The sequence below is a fragment of the Coenobita brevimanus genome, chromosome 1 (assembly GCF_032717465.1).
Source record: "Coenobita brevimanus isolate Jiangsu-jjx chromosome 1, ASM3271746v2, whole genome shotgun sequence".
Lineage (NCBI taxonomy): Eukaryota > Metazoa > Arthropoda > Malacostraca > Decapoda > Coenobitidae > Coenobita > Coenobita brevimanus.
In genome coordinates, this window is record NC_136954.1 from 62,716,265 (window position 1) to 62,734,405 (window position 18,141).

Below are 18,141 nucleotides of genomic sequence, written 5' to 3' on the forward strand. Positions count from 1 at the left end.
GAAATGAGTTATTTAAGAAGAGCATGTGGAGTTACATGGAGAAACAGACTGACACATGAGGAAGTGAAGGAGTGTTGTTGTGTAGATGTGGATCTGCTAGAAAGCATTAGGAGGTGGTTTGGCCATTTGGAGAGGATGGAGAGCAAGAGACTAGTGAGGAGAGTGTATGTGAGCAAGGTGGAGGGGAGGAGAAGGAAGGGGAGGCTGAGGATGGGATGGAGGGATGGAGTGGAGAGGTATATGAGAGAGGGGGGTGTGAGCTGGGGGGAGGCCAGTGAAATGGCAGGGGACTGTAAGACATGGAGGTAATTTGTTTGTGACCATCCCATACAGGATTAAGGCATCTGGCAATAGATAGAGAAATAGACTTTTACAGGAGTGAAACCTGGGCAGTACCATGACAGGGAACTTTCTAGGTGACAGACTATAGAAGTGACATTTTTTTCAGAACAGCTGCAGATGTAAATAGGATGGACAGCTTAAGTAACAGAGAAATTTATGAGTATTCTGGAGTGGAAGAAAGGACAATAGAAGTGAGATGTGGAAATACTGAATGGACAAAAAGTAATTCACTGAGATGTACGGATATACTGGAAAAAAAAAAAATGGACGTAGAAAGAGTGCTAAAGATAGTCTTTAAAAGTGAGACTGAAGGTAATGTTGGAAGAGACACACCGCAATAGGGTTGAGCAGTTTATCAATAAAGTACCTTATGTGTTGTATATGAGCGATATTAAAGGTCCTGTAATTGTAAAGGTGTAAACGCGTTTGAGTGCTAGCGAATTCGTTAGGAAGAACTGGGGCTTTTGAGAAACAAGACCAGAGGATGATAATGATGACGATTGTTAGTAGTAGTACTATTATGGAAGAAAGATGAAAAGGATTTCCAGGAAGGAATAAGACATCAGAGGTGATGGTGATGATGATGATGATGATGGTAATATAACCATAAGGATATCACAGTGCATACTGTACAGCCCCATCTCAGTCAAGTACTAATACACTATTGACCCACTCATCAGTATTTTCATACATTTAAATATTATTTCGGTAGCCTGCCATTTCAAAAACTATTAATAGCATTAGTAGCTGTGTGTGAGTACATACCAGTATGTGTGAAGTGACAATTTTATATTTTGTCTACAGGGTAGTGTGTTGTCAGCTGAGTACATTGCTGATGGTATATCTGCTGACAGCCCTGACTGGCATATCATCTCTGCTGTCAGACAGCATGCCAACACACTCTTCCCTGCATTCCTAAAGGCTCTCAGAGATAAAGGTAGTTTATCAAAAGTACTAATCTAAGTTGTTAATATACCTTATACAGTTTTTAACACATATTCAAGTGAGTAGTAGATGCATGGCTACCATTTGAGAGGTACAATCATGAGAGTGAAATGTGGCTGCAATCTTGGTAGTTGGCAACACAATCATCACCCTCTGGCAGGGAATATTCATTCACAAGTACAATCACCCTGTGATCCATTTTCTGAGTGAAAGCACATAGAATCAGAGTCCAAGCTGAGACTCTCACATTGTTGCAAAACTTATTGCACATTTAAGATTTGTTTTTCTCAACACCTTCCATCAACTACTGGGAAGTAATTAGCTGGTTTGGACACTTGGTGTAGCTTCCGGTCCATAGAAAGCATCAGCTGTACCATGGCCAACCCAGTATGAGATTCCTCAAGAGGAAACATGTTGTCATTTTTCCTTTAACGTGGGTGATGGATGGAGAGTGAAATGAACATGTTTGGAAGAGCATAGGGCCATGAATTAGCTTGTAGTGAAATAAATAACAAACTGCCATATTCTTCTGTCAAAGTTTCCTTGGAAATTTTCCAAGAAATGACATCAATTAGTTATGTATAGGTAGACAAATTGTAAAGTGTTGTATTGTGGTTTACTTACAAATGGATCATAACTAAAAGACAGCAGTTTTTATTGATGAAGACGGTAGCTGTGGTGCCAGATTATGTTACCTTATTGCACTTTGTATGCTACATCATATCTCTGTATGTAGGGTATCATATGCACACATATACCATAGTGTCGCTCATCCTCCACCCCAATCACTGACTGAAAGGAATTCATAGCCAGGGTTTCATTCCAAACAGAAACCTGGTAATGGTAGATTGAAGCTTTTATGGACTGCTCTGATACCAGTATCATCAAGAACTATCTTCATACAGTTTAGCAAAGCTTTGAACTATCATCTTAGCACTGGACAACAAGTCTGTTCATTGTGAAACCCTGTTTATGATCTTCCAGGGAGAGGTAGGATTAGAGAGTGAGCAACGTTGGCTCATCAGTGTACCTTAATTTCTACAGTAGCCATGTATTGTGTGCCTGATGTGATGTGTTGGCTTATGTTTGACACTGCTCATTCTTACAGGGTCATGGTAGGCTATATATGTTTTTTTTTTGTTTTTCATCATGTCTTGTTTATTCCCAGGTTGGCATGTGAACAAACTACAGCTTGCTGCTGATGAGTGGAGACTGACATGAGCAGAAGAGGGACCAACAAGCTTCAGTTTTGTATACTATATTTTGTAAGACGGGAGTCAGTTTAAACCTTTCAGCCTGTGCACATCTTTTCCATATTATTCTTTGTATCTCCAGACAACATTATTCTGCTTAGCACAGACTTTTCAAACCTAAGGAATTAGTTACAGCCCTCGTTAACCCTTTTACTACCAGAAGGCTCTCCAAACTGAAACATCCACTGGTAACAGCAAAAACAACCCACAAATGTATGTAACCATATTGAAGAGGTTTTCTTCAGCCCAAAGACATCATGTGTATTTTATTCTTGCTGTTGACAAATGACCTTACTCATTCTAGTAGAGCTTCCTTGTAGTGAGGGTTAATCCAACCCACCACTTTGAAGTCTCTTTTGAGTTTAATAATATCATCTGGAGATGGGAAAAATAAAATGAAAATTATATAATCATGCCGAAAGAGATCATACTTTATGCATGAGCTACTTTAGGTGTATCACAACACTGTTTTTACTCCAGTAAGCTGCATATAGTTATGCATTACCACAATCTTTCCAAACATTTCATTAGTGTGCATTGACAGCTGTGTGCAGTTAGTTTTCATCTTCAAAAACATATTGTTACACCATAGGATTCGTTCCACTTCTGGCACCAATTGTTACAACCTCAACGGTTTGTTGATATGTCGAGAACAACACGTAGACAGGCCCAGCCAGTAATCAAAGGCAGATGAACAATTGTGTGTTTTATTCCTTCTAAGCACAGCCGAGGTACACTTGCAAAACAACTCACTCATGTTAACTCTGTCCTTCACTCACTACTACTCATTCATTGGCTGACTACCATAACTCACTCACTGACTCCCTGTTTTAACTGCTCTTCCCTTCACTGATTATTCTCACTGTCTGAGTAACTGTCACCAATTCACTGACTGTTTACTGGCAATAAACACAACTCACTCTGCCTGTCACTTATGGCTAACTGACTAAAACCCCACTCTGGCATACTGCCAGCAAACCAGGTGGTTCCCTTAATATACCTCCCAGGCTCCCCCTGCTAGTGCAGTCAAGAATATTGTAGTAAAGAAGTCACATTTTTTGATGCAATAATGCTTTCCAGATCCGAGGACAGAACTCACATTTTTTCACACAATAATACACTGAACAATATACATTACCAGTAATGACAGTTGAGAAGATTAGAAATACATTGAGGTGATTTGGACATGTGGAGAGAATGGAGAATGAAAGACTGACTAAGAGGGTGTACATAGATGAGGTGGAGGGAGAGAGAGGGAGGGGAAGACCAAGGATGAGGTGGAGGGATGTAGTTGAGAGGTATATGAGGGAGGGGGGAGTGAGTTGGGGGGAAGGTAGTCAAATGGTGGGTGACAGAGTGACTTGGAGGCATTTTTTCTGTGTCCACCCTTCGTGGGATTAGGGCGTCGGGCTATAGATAGATAGATTAATTCCTACCGAAAGACAGAAAGAAACCCAAACAAATGCCAAAATTTCCAGAATGATCCTCACATCTCCAGATACAAACACTACCCTGATCTTACTGGCATAACAGTAGATTTCCTGGTAAATATTATTACCATTTGACCAACCTTGTACAGTATATTGATGATGGGCACCATTGTATTTGTAATAAAATATTTCTCATTGTATAGCATGACAGTTTGTTTTATGTTCACAGAATCTTTATTAAAAACTTATCAAAAATACTCTTAGTCTTTAGTGCTATTACATTTTTTAGTAGCTACCTATAGTCGTTCTATTTTATCAAGGCAGTTTGGGTCGGGCTCTCTGGGACCTCACACTGTTAGCTCTGTTGTCACCGCCGCCGACACACGTGTAATTATTTGTGTTCACCTCTCTCTCTCTCTCTCCTATTTTAAGCTAGTAACTACTTATACATGAATTTTAAACACTCTGTATAGATGTAATTCAATAAAAAAGCTGTAGTATAGTATAAATCTCATAAGACTTGTCAGTGTTGCCTTTGAGACGTTGTCAGGTGGTGACACGAGGGACAGCCCTGTTTGAGTGGGTCATACTCGGTCAGTCTCCCGCCATGGAAGCTATTTAAAAGAAAAAAAGAAAAAAAATGCACCTATAGACTTTTACCTCAGGGGTGGTGTGGAAAAAAAGTCGAAAACAAGAGAAAAAATTAAGAAAATACAATTAGTAGTAGTTAATATATAATATGAGAGACAGAGAGAGAGAGAGAGAGTGCACGTGTGTGGCGACGATGTGGCAACAGAGCTAACAGAGTGAGGTCCCAGAGAGCCCGACCCAAACTGCCTTGATAAAATAGAACGACTGTAGGTAATTCTTGACAGCAACAGTGGTACAAATATTTAGCATCACATGGATATGAAAAGCAGCACGATTCAGTACTTGTATTCATATATGGCACCATTGCATTATCACACTGACGCTTGTTTCAAAAGCTGAGCTTGTCCTGTCGGATCAACTTTTATTTTCTGATATATTTTCTGGTGTTACACAATTCGTGTTTTTGAAATACCTACATTTTCAATGTAAAGAGTATATTTTGAGGTAACTGTGGGTTGAGCTTTGTATAGGGCAGCCCTCCTCTAACCCAGTTGCATGGGGGAGGGATATATACCCCCATCCCTCCAAGAATCTAAGTCCATGTTTATTTGCCATTCAGTACAATACCCAAACCCCCAACTCTCTGGGGAATGTTGTCGCTGATGACCAAGCGAGGAAGGTAAACAAAGCAAGGGGGTACAGTGATGTATGCATTTGGCAAAAATTATTAGCCTGAATACAGTTACAAACAAGGTAAGGATACACAGTTCATGAGAAATAAAACAAATACAACCGAAAAACACACAAAACAAATAAGCATTTTTGGTAGTAGATTGTAGCACCAGTCGAACAGGGCAATATTCCCGAGGTGGATGGAAAGCTAATGACAGGGAGAGCTGGAGCTCCCTGTTTCATCAGCCCATGGGATTAACTTCTGACCATCCCCCTTTGCTGAACTTTTCTAGTGTTCCAGTAACAACTTCCTCCAACTGTCAGCACTAAATTACACACACACACACACACACCGCTCGCTGGTGCAGTGGTAACGTTCTCGCTTGCCAACTGGTGGACGGGAGTTCACGCCTCGCTCAGGTTGCGAAAAGTTTCACTGATGAAGTGGGTGGTTACTCTCCCCCTTGAGCAAGGGGATGGGTGTGTGCATGTGTGAAGGTCACAGCCTTGCCCTTAGATCGGACTATATGAGCTCTCAGCTCCCTTCCGGGAGGGTAAAAGCTGACGATCACAACCATCAAGTGATCCTGACCGACCCTGTGAATTACACACACACACACACACACACACACACACACACACACACACACACACCGCTCGCTGGTGCAGTGGTAACGCTCTCGCTTGCCATCTGGTACAGTAGACGGGAGTTCACGCCTCGCTCAGGTTGTGAAAAGTTTCACTGACGAAGTGGGTGGTTACTGTCCCCCTTGAGCAAGGGGACGGGTGTGTGCGTGTGTGAAGGTCACAGCCTTGCCCTTAGATCGGACTATATGAGCTCTCAGCTCCCTTCCGGGAGGGTACAGTAAAAGCTGACAATCACAATCATCAAGTGATCCTGACCGAGCCGGTGAATTACACACACACACACACACACACACACACACTGGGAGTCCTGGGAAGAAGGGGGGCCATAAAAGTACCCACTGTCTGCCGCTCTCCTGATGTCCAAGAGAGATGCTTGGAAGCATTGTTTGACTTCTTCATTTCGCAGCAACAGTGGTCTTTCTGGTAATTTTCTGTCTGTTGAACACGACCTCTCTTCCTCACCTTCTGTTCCTTAATGATACTCAGCTGTTTTAAGGCAACTGATAGCATACCCTTCTCTGTATCCTCCTACTCTCTCTGTACTCACTTCAGTGCCAAAGGTGGCTGTTGTGTATATGTACGCAGCAGCATATCTTGGTCTTGTGTTTCTCAACTTGAATCTTCTGAATTCTCTACTCTCTGGCTTTGGTTATCCAATCATTCTCTGACTGAATATATCAATCCTGTGTACTTATCCCCTAATTCTGCTGACTATGTAAAATTCATTGACTATCTTACATCCAAGATTGAATACATCCTATCAGTTTCTCCATTCACTGAAATCTCCAGTCTAGATTATTTCAATGTTCACCACCACCTTTGGCACTCCTGTCCTTTCACTTATTTGCCTGGTGAACAGGCCTCCATCTTTTCTATCCTTAATGACCTAGTGCAGCTTGTACAACACCCTACCCGTATCCCTGACCGCCATGGACAGGGTTCCAATATCTTTGACCTTTTCCTTACAACTAATCCTTCTGCTTACACTGGTAATTTTTTCTCTTTGTTGGGCTCCTCCAATCAAAAACTTACCACCTTAACCTGTCCTATCGCTCCAGCAAGGCCTGTGGACCCTTCCAAGAAGTGCCAGCTGTGGCATTTTGGAGCTGCTGATTGGGAGGCCCTCAGGCAGTACTTTTTTTATTTTCCCATGGCTGAAAGCCATCTGGGAGTGCCTCGCGCAATACGGAAGTTATTCTCTCGGACATGGAAGCATACATTCCTTTCCCACATTCCGTGACTGATGCAAAAAAAATTGATTTAATCACACCTGTTCTAATGCTGTTCACAACAAGGAGAGAGCCTACAACAGGTACCAGAGCCGACCCATCCCTGAGTCTTATCTTTTCTATGTTTCTACCTGGAATCGTGATTTTTTTTTTTTTCTGTGCTAAAAATAATTTCATTCGTATTAAATGTTCTGAACCCTCCAACCCAAATTCTTCCCAGTTCTTTTAGAACCTTGCCAAAAAACCTTTCTAACAACTTCACCTCATCATCCTTTCCTCCTCTTTCCACTCTGATGGCTCTGTAACTATTTCTTGTACTGATAAAGCAGAACTTTTCACTCAGACTTTCTCCTCCACTTCCACCACAGACAGTTCTGATGCTGTTCCTCAGTTACTTCCCCCCTCTGACTTCCTCATGGCCGACATTAAAATTTCTTCAGTTGATGTGTTTTATGCCATTACTGGCCCCAGTACAAACAATTAAGGCATATGGGCCTGATGGGGTCCCTCCTGTTGTCCTCAAGAACTGTGCTTCTCTGCTTACACCCTGCCTAGGTAAACTCTTTCGCCTTTGTTTGTTAACTTGTACCTTTCCTTCTTACTGGAGGTTTGCTCTCATTCAGCCTGTCCCAAAGAAGGGGGACCATTGCCAGCTCTCTAAGTATTCCCTAGTTGCTGTAACGTCCTGCATTTCTAAAGTTTATGAATCCATTCTTAACAAAACAAAATGAAGCACTTTTCCTATCACAACCCTCTTTCCGATCGTCAGTATGAGTTCCGTCTGGGACGTTCTACTAATGGTCTTCTCACCTTACTTTCAGATTCCTGGTCACCCTCCTTTCGGGACTTTAGCGAAGGCTTTGCTATTGCACCTGACATCAGAAAGGTTTTCAATCAAGTCTGGCATAAATATTTGATTTTCGAAGTGCCCCCTTACGGTTTCTATCCTTTTATCTGTGTCTTCATCTCTAGCCTCCTTTATGGTCATTCTATAGCTGCTGTTGTAGACAGCCATCATTCTCCTCCTAGAGCTATCAATAGTGGTGTTCCTCAGGGCTCTGTCCTATCACCAACTCTCTTCCTTCTATTCATCATTGACCTTCTAAACTGTACATCTAACTCTATCCACTCACACTGATCACTCCACCTTTCACCTTTCCATCCACTTCCTGCTGCGTCCATCTCAGCAGTTATTCCAAGAAACAAGAGATGAAGCTATGGCACACCTAATGTCTGACTTGGTTCATATCTCTGCTTGGGGTAAAATTATTCTTGTTGTTAGTGCATCGAAAACTCACTTCTCACATCTTTCGACCTGTCAGAATCTGCAACAGGACTATCCCCTAATTTTCAACAGTAACCAAGCAGTAAGGGATGCCTTCTACAGGGAGATGAGGAGAGTAGTGACTGAACAGGGAGACACTGACCAAAGTGATAATGAACAGTACAGAGCCCTCAACAGCAACCTCTTGAGAGTCACTGATTCAGTACATGGATGGACAAGAGGCCCACCAAGACATAAAGTGACTTGGTGGTGGGATGGGTGTAGAAGTTGCAGTTAAGAAGAAAAGTTTTTTTTTTTTTTTTTTTGGAAATGGAAGAAGGGTGGTAACAGTGAGGAATACTTGGCTGCCAAGCACAGGGCTAGAAAAGAGGTGTACAGGGCAAAGTCATGAATCACAGAGACTTTTACTTGATAATGAAAATCGTGTGGAAAGGAAGAATATGATGTTTAACCCGCCATGTGCCAGCGCCGTTTTAAAACGTTCTGACATAATGCCACGGCCAGTGCCAATGCCGTTTTAAAACGTTCTAAAATAAAGAACTTCACTGTGACCGCATTTTTCAAGATTCGCAGGTAAAAATTGGCAGGCATGTAAGGTAACTGTTCCTCTACCATCCCCAAGGCTGTCAAGGCCATACACTCACTCGCTTCCCCCCTCACGCTTGCTCTGCTTCACTCTGCCTGTGTGCCTCACCCAGTGCTGTACATAGTGAAGGCATTTTGTAAATATTTTCATGTAAGTGTAAGTTGTAAATATTTTCTTGTAAATGTAAGGACTATATAGTGAAGTCAAGTTGTAAATACCTTCTTGTAAGTGCCAGGACTGTATGTAATGAAGTCAGGTTGTACCTATCTTCAAGTAAGTGTAGGATAATGCATTCACAGTGAGAAAGACACGCAAATTGTGATAGATGTTGAAGTAATAAGTAATCAGAAAAGTGTACTGAACATTGCTATACCTTCCCAGCATAAATACCTGAGAATACCTTCCATAGAAAGTGGCTTTCTCTCACGTACTTGGCGAGCGTGAGAGAGCGGCTATACCTGTAAACAAGTATGCAGGACTCAATAAAACTGATTTCCGAGCCTCGGTGAGCATTTTAATGGTGAAATTCGTTGCTTCCACATCAAAATCTATCATTTTAGCCAAAAAAAGAAAAGGTCGAAAAATGGCCGGCACTGGGGTGACCCATAGGGTTAAAAATAGCCAGCATGCGGCAGGTTAAGGTGGGAAATCAGATGAAGAGGGAGAACAAAGATATCACAGGTGTGTGTAGAATGGTGAAGGAAGGGTTGTGGTGAACAGTGGGGATATTAAAGACTCATGGAGAGAGCATTACAGCGGGTTGTTGAATGAGGAGTTTGACTGGGACAGGGAAGGTTTGGATTATGCAGATCCAGTGTTTGGCCCTTGGCCTTTGATTGATGCTGCTACTGTGAGTGAGGCAATATGCAGGATGCAGGTGGGGAAGGTAGCAGGTGTGTCTGGGTTGATTGCTGAAACACTGAAAGCCCCAGGAGATACAGGAGTGAGTTTAGTCACTGACCTGATATATACGATTATATATGAGTGTGTTCCATCCATCCATCCATCATCCAATCCTACATTGCCCCATGAGAAGCATAGAAGCCCGGGGCTAGGCAGTTGGTCCCGACATCCCTGAGTGGCATTACATGAGCAATCAACCCCAACCATCCCTTGGACATAAACCCTCACCGGCTTATATACTCATTTATGTCTATTTTCTCTTTCCCCAAGACACATTTATATAGCATAATCATGTCTCCTCTTTTCCTTCTTTCCTGTAGTGTTGGCAGATTTAATTTTTCTAGTCTTTGTTCGTAGCTTAGATCCCTTAAGCTTGATACCCATCTTGTAGCGGCCCTTTGAACTTTGTCAATCTTATCTACATGTTTTTTGAAATGAGGATTCCAGACTACTGATGCATACTCCAGGGTTGGTCTGATGAATGATGTTATCTTTCTCAGTCTTCATTTATGTATGTGAATGCTATTTTCATATCAGCAACCAGTGTATACATGTTCCGTACCTTCTCACTGATGTGGTCAGCCGGAGATAGTCTGTTATTGATAATCACTCCTAGGTCCTGCTCTCTTTCTGATATGTGTAGGGTTTTACTCCAAGACTTATAGTCCCAATCTGGTCTTTTTCCACTTTTACCAAAGTTAATTACATGACACTTGTCCACATTGAATTCCATTTGCCATTTATCGCTCCATTCATGAAGTTTGTTTAATTCTTCTTGTAGCTCTCTACAAGAGTCTGTGTTAGTAATTCTCCTTTGTATTTTTGCATCATCAGCAAACATATTTAGATAGCTTTCATTTCCAATCATCATCATCTTCGTTTAGCGTCCTTCTCTTCCCAGTGCCGAGGTTGGACGTGGTATGAGTCGTCTCCATCTATCTCTGTCCTCCGCGTCTTTTTTTCTTATATTTAAACGTCTCATAGCTTTCATTACCAGTGTTACTAAGTCATTTATATACACTATAAACATAATTGGTGCCAGCACTGAGCCCTGTGGAACTCCGCCGGTCACTTCCCTCCATGATGAGTAATTTTCCCTTAGTACCGTTCTCATTTCCCTTTTTCTGAGGAAATCTTCTATCCAACGGTACAGGTTGTCTTGGTGTCCTCCATGATGGTACAGTTTCCATAAAAATCTTTGGTGCGGTACTCTGTCAAATGCTTTCATGAAATCCAGATAGGTACTGTCCACCCATCCTTCTCTTTTCTGTACGATAATTATTCTGCAACTCTATCATAGTAGCCTAATAGGTTAGTAATTAGGGTATGAGTCCGGGTCAAGGCTGATAGGCATCCCTACCCTACATAGTCACTGGTCATCCCTGAGCAAGGTGTAGCACCCGTTAACACACCAAAAAGGTAGTATGTGGATGGCTACTATCACAACACACACCCTTCCCGGGAACTCAACCACAGCTACCAAGTAATTAAGTCCTATACACGGCTCATCCTCTTGGAGGCTATGCCTTCATTTTCCCTGCACCTCCCCATAAGGAAGGACCCTTCTCCCACCCTAGCGAGGAGCTGTTTGCCACAGGAAGGCGGCTCCTTGCCTGTAGTTGATGGGTCTACACGGCCAGACAGATCTGGATAGGGGAGCAACAACAACAACAGCGATTCTTTTCCTGTATTACCCTTTTCCGACCGTATTATTAAAAATGAGTGAGGGAAGGTGTGTACGCAAGCCCCTGATTTCTTAGTCATTTCTGGAACACCTGTAATTGTTAGATGCGATTAATCTACTTCTAGTATTACTGAGTGTATAAAGCAACGACACAGAAAGATCAGGCAGGTTATTATCACCATCACATGCTTCAGGAATTATCGTAAAACTATGGGGGCTATTCCACACATTTGTTCCCTCGGCTCTAGGGGCGTATTCTTAGTACATGTGGAAATTTCGTAACCCCTACTTCCAAGCAATTTATTCTGCAGGTTACACTTCAGTATCCTCTTGTATGATACTGATGCAAACTATGTCGATGTTAATACGGTATACATAACACAGATGAATTTTTAGATGTAGTGTGCAAAATAAATCGCTCAAGAAAAGGCGCCTTCTGTCGCCTAAAACACAACCGTGCATGATACGGGCCTTATTATTTTTTTCTCTACCTTTCAAGTGGTTTTCTGTCCTTCAGTTTTCCTGTGACATAGTGATATTAATCTGATTTTTAAAAAGAGAAGCAAGATAAACGATACAATAAATTCGTGAAATGTCACACACACACACACACACACACACACACACACACACACACACACACACACACACACACAACTTAACCCTTACCACTAAACTTTACAAACAGCGACATTAGTACAGTAATACAATAGAATAATAGGTCCAGCGAAAAACTCAGTAGGGCGCATACCCCCGTCACACTGAACAATTCGTACAAGGTGTTTAGGTCTATTTAACTCCTTTAGTCAGATGTCAGCCTATTTATTTTATTATTGATACTTCCAGACTACTTTCTTCTTCTTCTTCTTCTTCTTCTTATTATTATTATTATTATTATTATCATTATTATTATTATTACTTTCGGGTTTCTTCTGTCAGTAAAGGACTGGACCTTCATTACCCTCTTCTGCTAATACAGGTCGGTGCCATAGAGGGACGCCTTCACGTGGTGGCATCAACAACCGAGCGGCTCCACTTCCCGGTTATACAAACGTCCCTAAACTTCAGTTTACAGGTCATTTGGGCTGACGTTCAGATGAGCCTTGGGCAACAACAACAGCAACAGTAAGAAAACAATAACAATAACAACAACGACATCAAAAACAACCGAGCAGCAACAGCAACATAACAATAACGACAATAGTAATAATAATAACTACAACGATAATAACAATAATAACAACAATAATAAGCACAACTACAACGATGGCAACAACAGAAAAACAACAAAACAATAACAGCAACAATAAAGGGATTTCACTCTACTGTTAAGCGAAAGAAAACAGTCAAGTGAGAGAACAAATAATGAAAAAGAAAATGACATCCTCTTATAGATGTGGTACGTATTATTTTCATTCCGATCACATTCTTATTTCGTTCTGCTCACCCTAGATTTCTACATTTCGAACTAGAGGGGTTAGATACAGCCTTCATTAACACGTTCACCGTTAGAGGGCTGTCCTGAGCTGAATAAAATCGTCTGGAAGTGTAGAAATAGACTTAACGCAATACTCTCTTTCTGACTGACGATTTTAGAAACTCTACGGAAGTCGGTCTCCATATTTCAAGGTCGACTTTAGGCCTCTCTCTCTCTCTCTCTCTCTCTCTCTCTCTCTCTCTCTCTCTCTCTCTCTCTCTCTCTCTCTCTCCTTTAAGTTCCACTGTCTCTGTACTCTAGTGTACTTGGACCACTGTTTTTCTTTTCTTTTCTGGGTGAGTAAAAAAAAAATAACAAAACTTAAGCTCAACGGTATTAGTTTTTCCTGCTGTGTTGTGCAGAGAGAGAGAGAGACAGACAGACAGAGACCGAGACAGAGAGAGAAGTATTGTCACATACAAGGTTATATTGCACGTGGCTTTGCTGGTTTCATAACGTTTCTTCCCCAGCGATTTATTCTTCACATTGCACCTCGGTATTTGTTCATGCTTCTGACGCAAAGTGTGCCAGTATAATATATATATATATATATATATATATATATATATATATATATATATATATATATATATAACAAAGAAGACAACATTAAACTGCAATAAGGAAAATAAACCGCTTATGGGGTAGTGTTACGAAGCCTCCACTACCACGTGCGCCCTTAAATTACAAAACTCTTAAGTTTCATTACTGTATGTATATGAGACTGCATATACTGTATATACTGTATATACTTTTGTCTTAACCCCTCCCCCCACACACACACACTTCACAGTGAAATCAGAGTAAACATTTTGATAACAAAATACAAGAAACAAATGTCTGTCATACCAGTTAACTCATAAAAACCCTTGTATCTTAGGAAATGGTTGAAGGCGACCTGGCATCTCACATTTGAACTAAACATTAACGAGGGCAAAATACTAGAAACAATACCATAGGCAATAAAAGTTCCAAAATACAAGAAACAAAACTGTCTGTAATAATAAAAACTGTTCGAAGACAATGTTTATCGTAGACACTGGCTACCATTAATCAAGGAGAGAAGTTACTGGACACCTGCTGGGAACTGTGTTGTTGGACATAATTGTTACGGTATACACAGGTCTTATGGTCTGGACAACACCCAGGTCCTTAGCGCAAGCAAGTTAGTGCACGTTAGTTAAGCAGGCAAGTTAGTACTCAGCAAGTTAAACAAGTTAGTCTCTGTGCAAGTTAAAATTCATATAATCTCCATTTTAGATGTTCAGCTAATCTTTTCCTGAAATTTAATAAATATTAAGAGATAACACGATCGCTGAAGGCAAACTACTCCAGAGACCAGTCACTGTGACCGAGAATCTCCTGCGCATCTCACTCTCAGCATGACGTTGGAATATCTTAAGTGGATGTCCTCGGGCCCTTACAGCAACCTGAAGCTCAAAAACATCACAGGGCTGGATAGGTGAAAATCCATTGAAGATCTTCCACACCTTGATAAGATCAGCCCTGGGCAACCTTCCACGCTCTGAATATAAACCAAGAGTGGTAAGACGAGTACCATAGTCCAAACTGCATAATCCAGCAATCTGTTTTGTCCACCGACGTTGCATTCCCTCCAAGAAGCTGATATCCCCCTTCATATCCACTCACCCAGTATGTCACACAGCTGTAAGATACAGTGGGAACATTCTAGGTTTACCGTACTTCTTAGTAAGTTGGATGCAATACCACCAGCTTTGTTGACAGTTGTAAGAATGTGTTGGTGGAACTTCAGTGAGAAATTGGCCAACAGTCCCATGTCGAAGCAGATTCAACAGCCTGTACTGGGTGTCCATTCATGCGGTAATCGGAGTAAGCTTCCTGGGCTGGGAATGCGCCATGTCATATCTTTAATGGATGGTGGTGCGAGAGCGGGACGCAGCGTAATCATTTTTTTTTTTTCCCCCAGGACAATCGAGGCAAGTGTAAAATTTTCCCGTGTGCTTGGTCCTTCTGCAGGAAAGGCAGGGCCGGGTAGCACAGGAACATCCCATGCCTCTAGCTCTTCCTGCAAGCGAAAATCTTGAGTGAAAATTGGCCGTAAGTTGGTTTGTGAATTCGGTCTTGTAGCCTAGGTCAGTGCTCCTCAATCGTTTTAACTTCACGGCCCATTATTCAATTTGCTGAACTCTTGTGGTACACTTAATAAATATTTGTCACAATAAGTGTCAGAACTGCATCGTTGTTTTTCTTTTTCCTAAGAAAATGAGAACTGAATCCACAGTTGCTAGGTGTACATTACCGTTTATTTAAAGCATCGTATTGAACTGTTTAATGTTTAAGGAATTTAAAGAATTATGAAATAAAGATTATTATGAGGCCATGCAGTGATAGCTATTTACCTGCTACACATGGGTAGTTTCCCAAAATAATATTTTTCCCTGGAAGATAAATTCAGCCAGTTCTACAGAGAAAGGTTATGAACTGAACAGATATAACAACATTCGTATGTCGAGTGCCAAGTGAAATAAAAGTTTTCATTGAAACTTTCTGCAGTAAATTTAAATCTAAACGTTTTTCCCAGAAAATAAATATATGTCGTATTCACCGAAAATTAACAAGAAACGTGCCTGTTTTGAGGAACACAGGTTCTTAATGTCTGGTTCTGTTATAGAAAGACCCATACGAAGCTCCTCTTCATGTGACTTCAAATTTGATCTTTTTTTGTTCTTTTTACCGTAATTGTTAATGATGGAAGCTTAATTAGCACAAATATGCTGTTGCAAATCACAACAATACGTCAAGAAAACACTCGGAGATAGTTGGGTACTCTCATTTCGGCTCCACCCAAAATGTCTAAAGTTACTTCACTGAATTATGTTTGAGGTTACAATCACTCTTTATATCCCAAGTTCCTCTCCTGCCTTCCGGGAGAGAGAACAGATTGACGCTGCTGAAGCTGGTGCAAAAGAATCACAAATCCAGTTACACTGTTTTGTACAACACAGGAGTTTTCTACTACGATATTCCTTCTAAGTGAACGCTTCAACGTCAGGATAAACGCTTGTAACAATAGCGCTATAACACATCAGCAGCCAATGTTCCTACATGTGCAAGAGTTGGGGCCGAGGCGCATCACGCTGAATGGGTCAAGCATGCCCTTCAAAGTGTTTTACTCATGTCCGAATGAGACATCCTGGCAACGGATTACAGGAATATACGAAAATGAAGAGTGAACTCTGATACATCGGTTTATTTATTTTCATTATTAGTTCATATCTAGTATGCTCATTTATATATCATTTATTTCCCGTAACTGTTGTTGAGGGGGAGGTTAATGTGCCACGGCTCACCAGGAAGCTTTTGGCGGCATACCTGTGTGCCATAGCACTCAGGTTGCAGAACATTGCTCTGGGTGACATTGGAGACTGCAACACCTTCATCACTTACCTCCGATGATGCTCTGTCCATTCAATTTATTTACTTATTCATTCATTTTTTGCTGCCTTCAGACTATTCAGCTTGGAAGAGACTTTTCAAACTGGAGGGGATGTATGCAGCCTTTATTAATCAGTTCAGTACGAGAACTCTTTCTTAATTTGAATGAAATCTACAGGAAGTTGCAAAAATAAAATGTAGAAAAGAATACCGTATTGAAGGGGTTAACAACGATTTATTAATGCATATTTAATCTTTGACAGCCATGGTCATGTGGAGAGGATGGAGAATGAGAGACTGACTAGGAGAATGTATGTGACTGAGGCAAAGCAGGAGGGGGAGAGGGAGGAGGAGACCGAGGATGAGATGAAGGCATGGAAAGAAGTGTGTGTGTGTATATATATATATATATATATATATATATATATATATATATATATATATATATATATGAGATACATTGTTTTACTCTTACTTGGCTCAAATTTTCGTCCTTTTGCAGCTTATTTCACGTAGATCAGTGACAGAAAAAAACACTTCAGCAGTTCTACAGCCTTTCCATAGTACTTCTTCGTGACTAACATCATATTCTAGAGTTAATATATATATATATATATATATATATATATATATATATATATATATATATATATATATATATATATATATATATATATATATTTTTAGCTCGGAATTCAAGATGGAGTGATGGCAATTTTAGGCCAAGTTGAGTGAAAAGGGTAAAGGAGCCAGTGGACAGAGGACAGGGTGACGTGGAGGCAGTGATGGGCAGGGAGACACTAACTCGGAAAGCCTTTAGTCAGTTTAGTGTGATAGTGATCCATCGATATTTTGATTTTTTGTACAGAAGATGAGCAGGGAAGGGAAAAGCAAACTGAATACAGAAAACAATCCATACACCAGCCTACAGGTGTCCTCCATTCATAAATAATCTAACAGTTGGACTTGAATTGATGTGAGTTGAAGTTTGAAGGGAAATTTAATATAGGAAAGCGATTTCCAAAGAGAAGACAATATGATCAAAGCGATTCCAATACCTATAATAATAATAATCATCATCATCATCATCATAGTCATAATAATAACAATAATAATAATCTATAATTCACTATAATAATAAATCCCTAGTTTACCTAGTTTTACTTACTGTTCGACTACGGTAATTTTAAGTGTCGACGAACCCCGTGATATTTTATATACTAAATAAAAGGAAAGCAATCCAAGGCATACTTACCAAAATGTGAGTCTTCAGGTTACAGCAGGATAATGGATCAGAAAAAAAAAGGAAAAAAGAATTCATGTCTCTCTGGGCATGAAAGACAGAAACATGGCATGAGTTTTAATTTTTCATCACATATTGCAAAATTTCCCACTGTCATCAGGACTGACGTGGACCAAGTCGAATCTTTAAGTTTCTTGAAATGATCTTAAGCTTAGCCGCCATAACATTCAGTTCCTTCTACATCACTTGCAGTTTGTGTATCAGTAACTTACTTGACATGAAACAGCCATTTGTTCACTTACTGACATTATGAATCACTTAGTTTCGTGAATGCCCATTAATTCATCAAAAATATAATAATCAGGTGAGAAGAGTCACAATTTCGACGCTGTTTAGTAGCAATAATTATGCTGTAGAAGTTACAGTAAACACAGCT

At 40.6% G+C, this 18,141-nt stretch overlaps 1 protein-coding gene across 1 annotated transcript in view; it reads left to right on the plus strand.

Moving 5' to 3' along the window:
• LOC145406550 (RUS family member 1) overlaps nt 1–15,109 on the plus strand; it is a 43,991-nt gene extending 28,882 nt beyond the window's left edge. Inside the window, exons 11-13 of the mRNA XM_080277665.1 lie at nt 1,147–1,279; nt 2,456–2,552; nt 14,994–15,109. Coding sequence (XP_080133791.1) covers nt 1,147–1,279; nt 2,456–2,508 — 186 coding nt within the window. The 3' untranslated portion in view covers nt 2,509–2,552; nt 14,994–15,109. The remainder of the gene's footprint in view (nt 1–1,146; nt 1,280–2,455; nt 2,553–14,993) is intronic.
• Nucleotides 15,110–18,141: the final 3,032 nt, after the last annotated feature.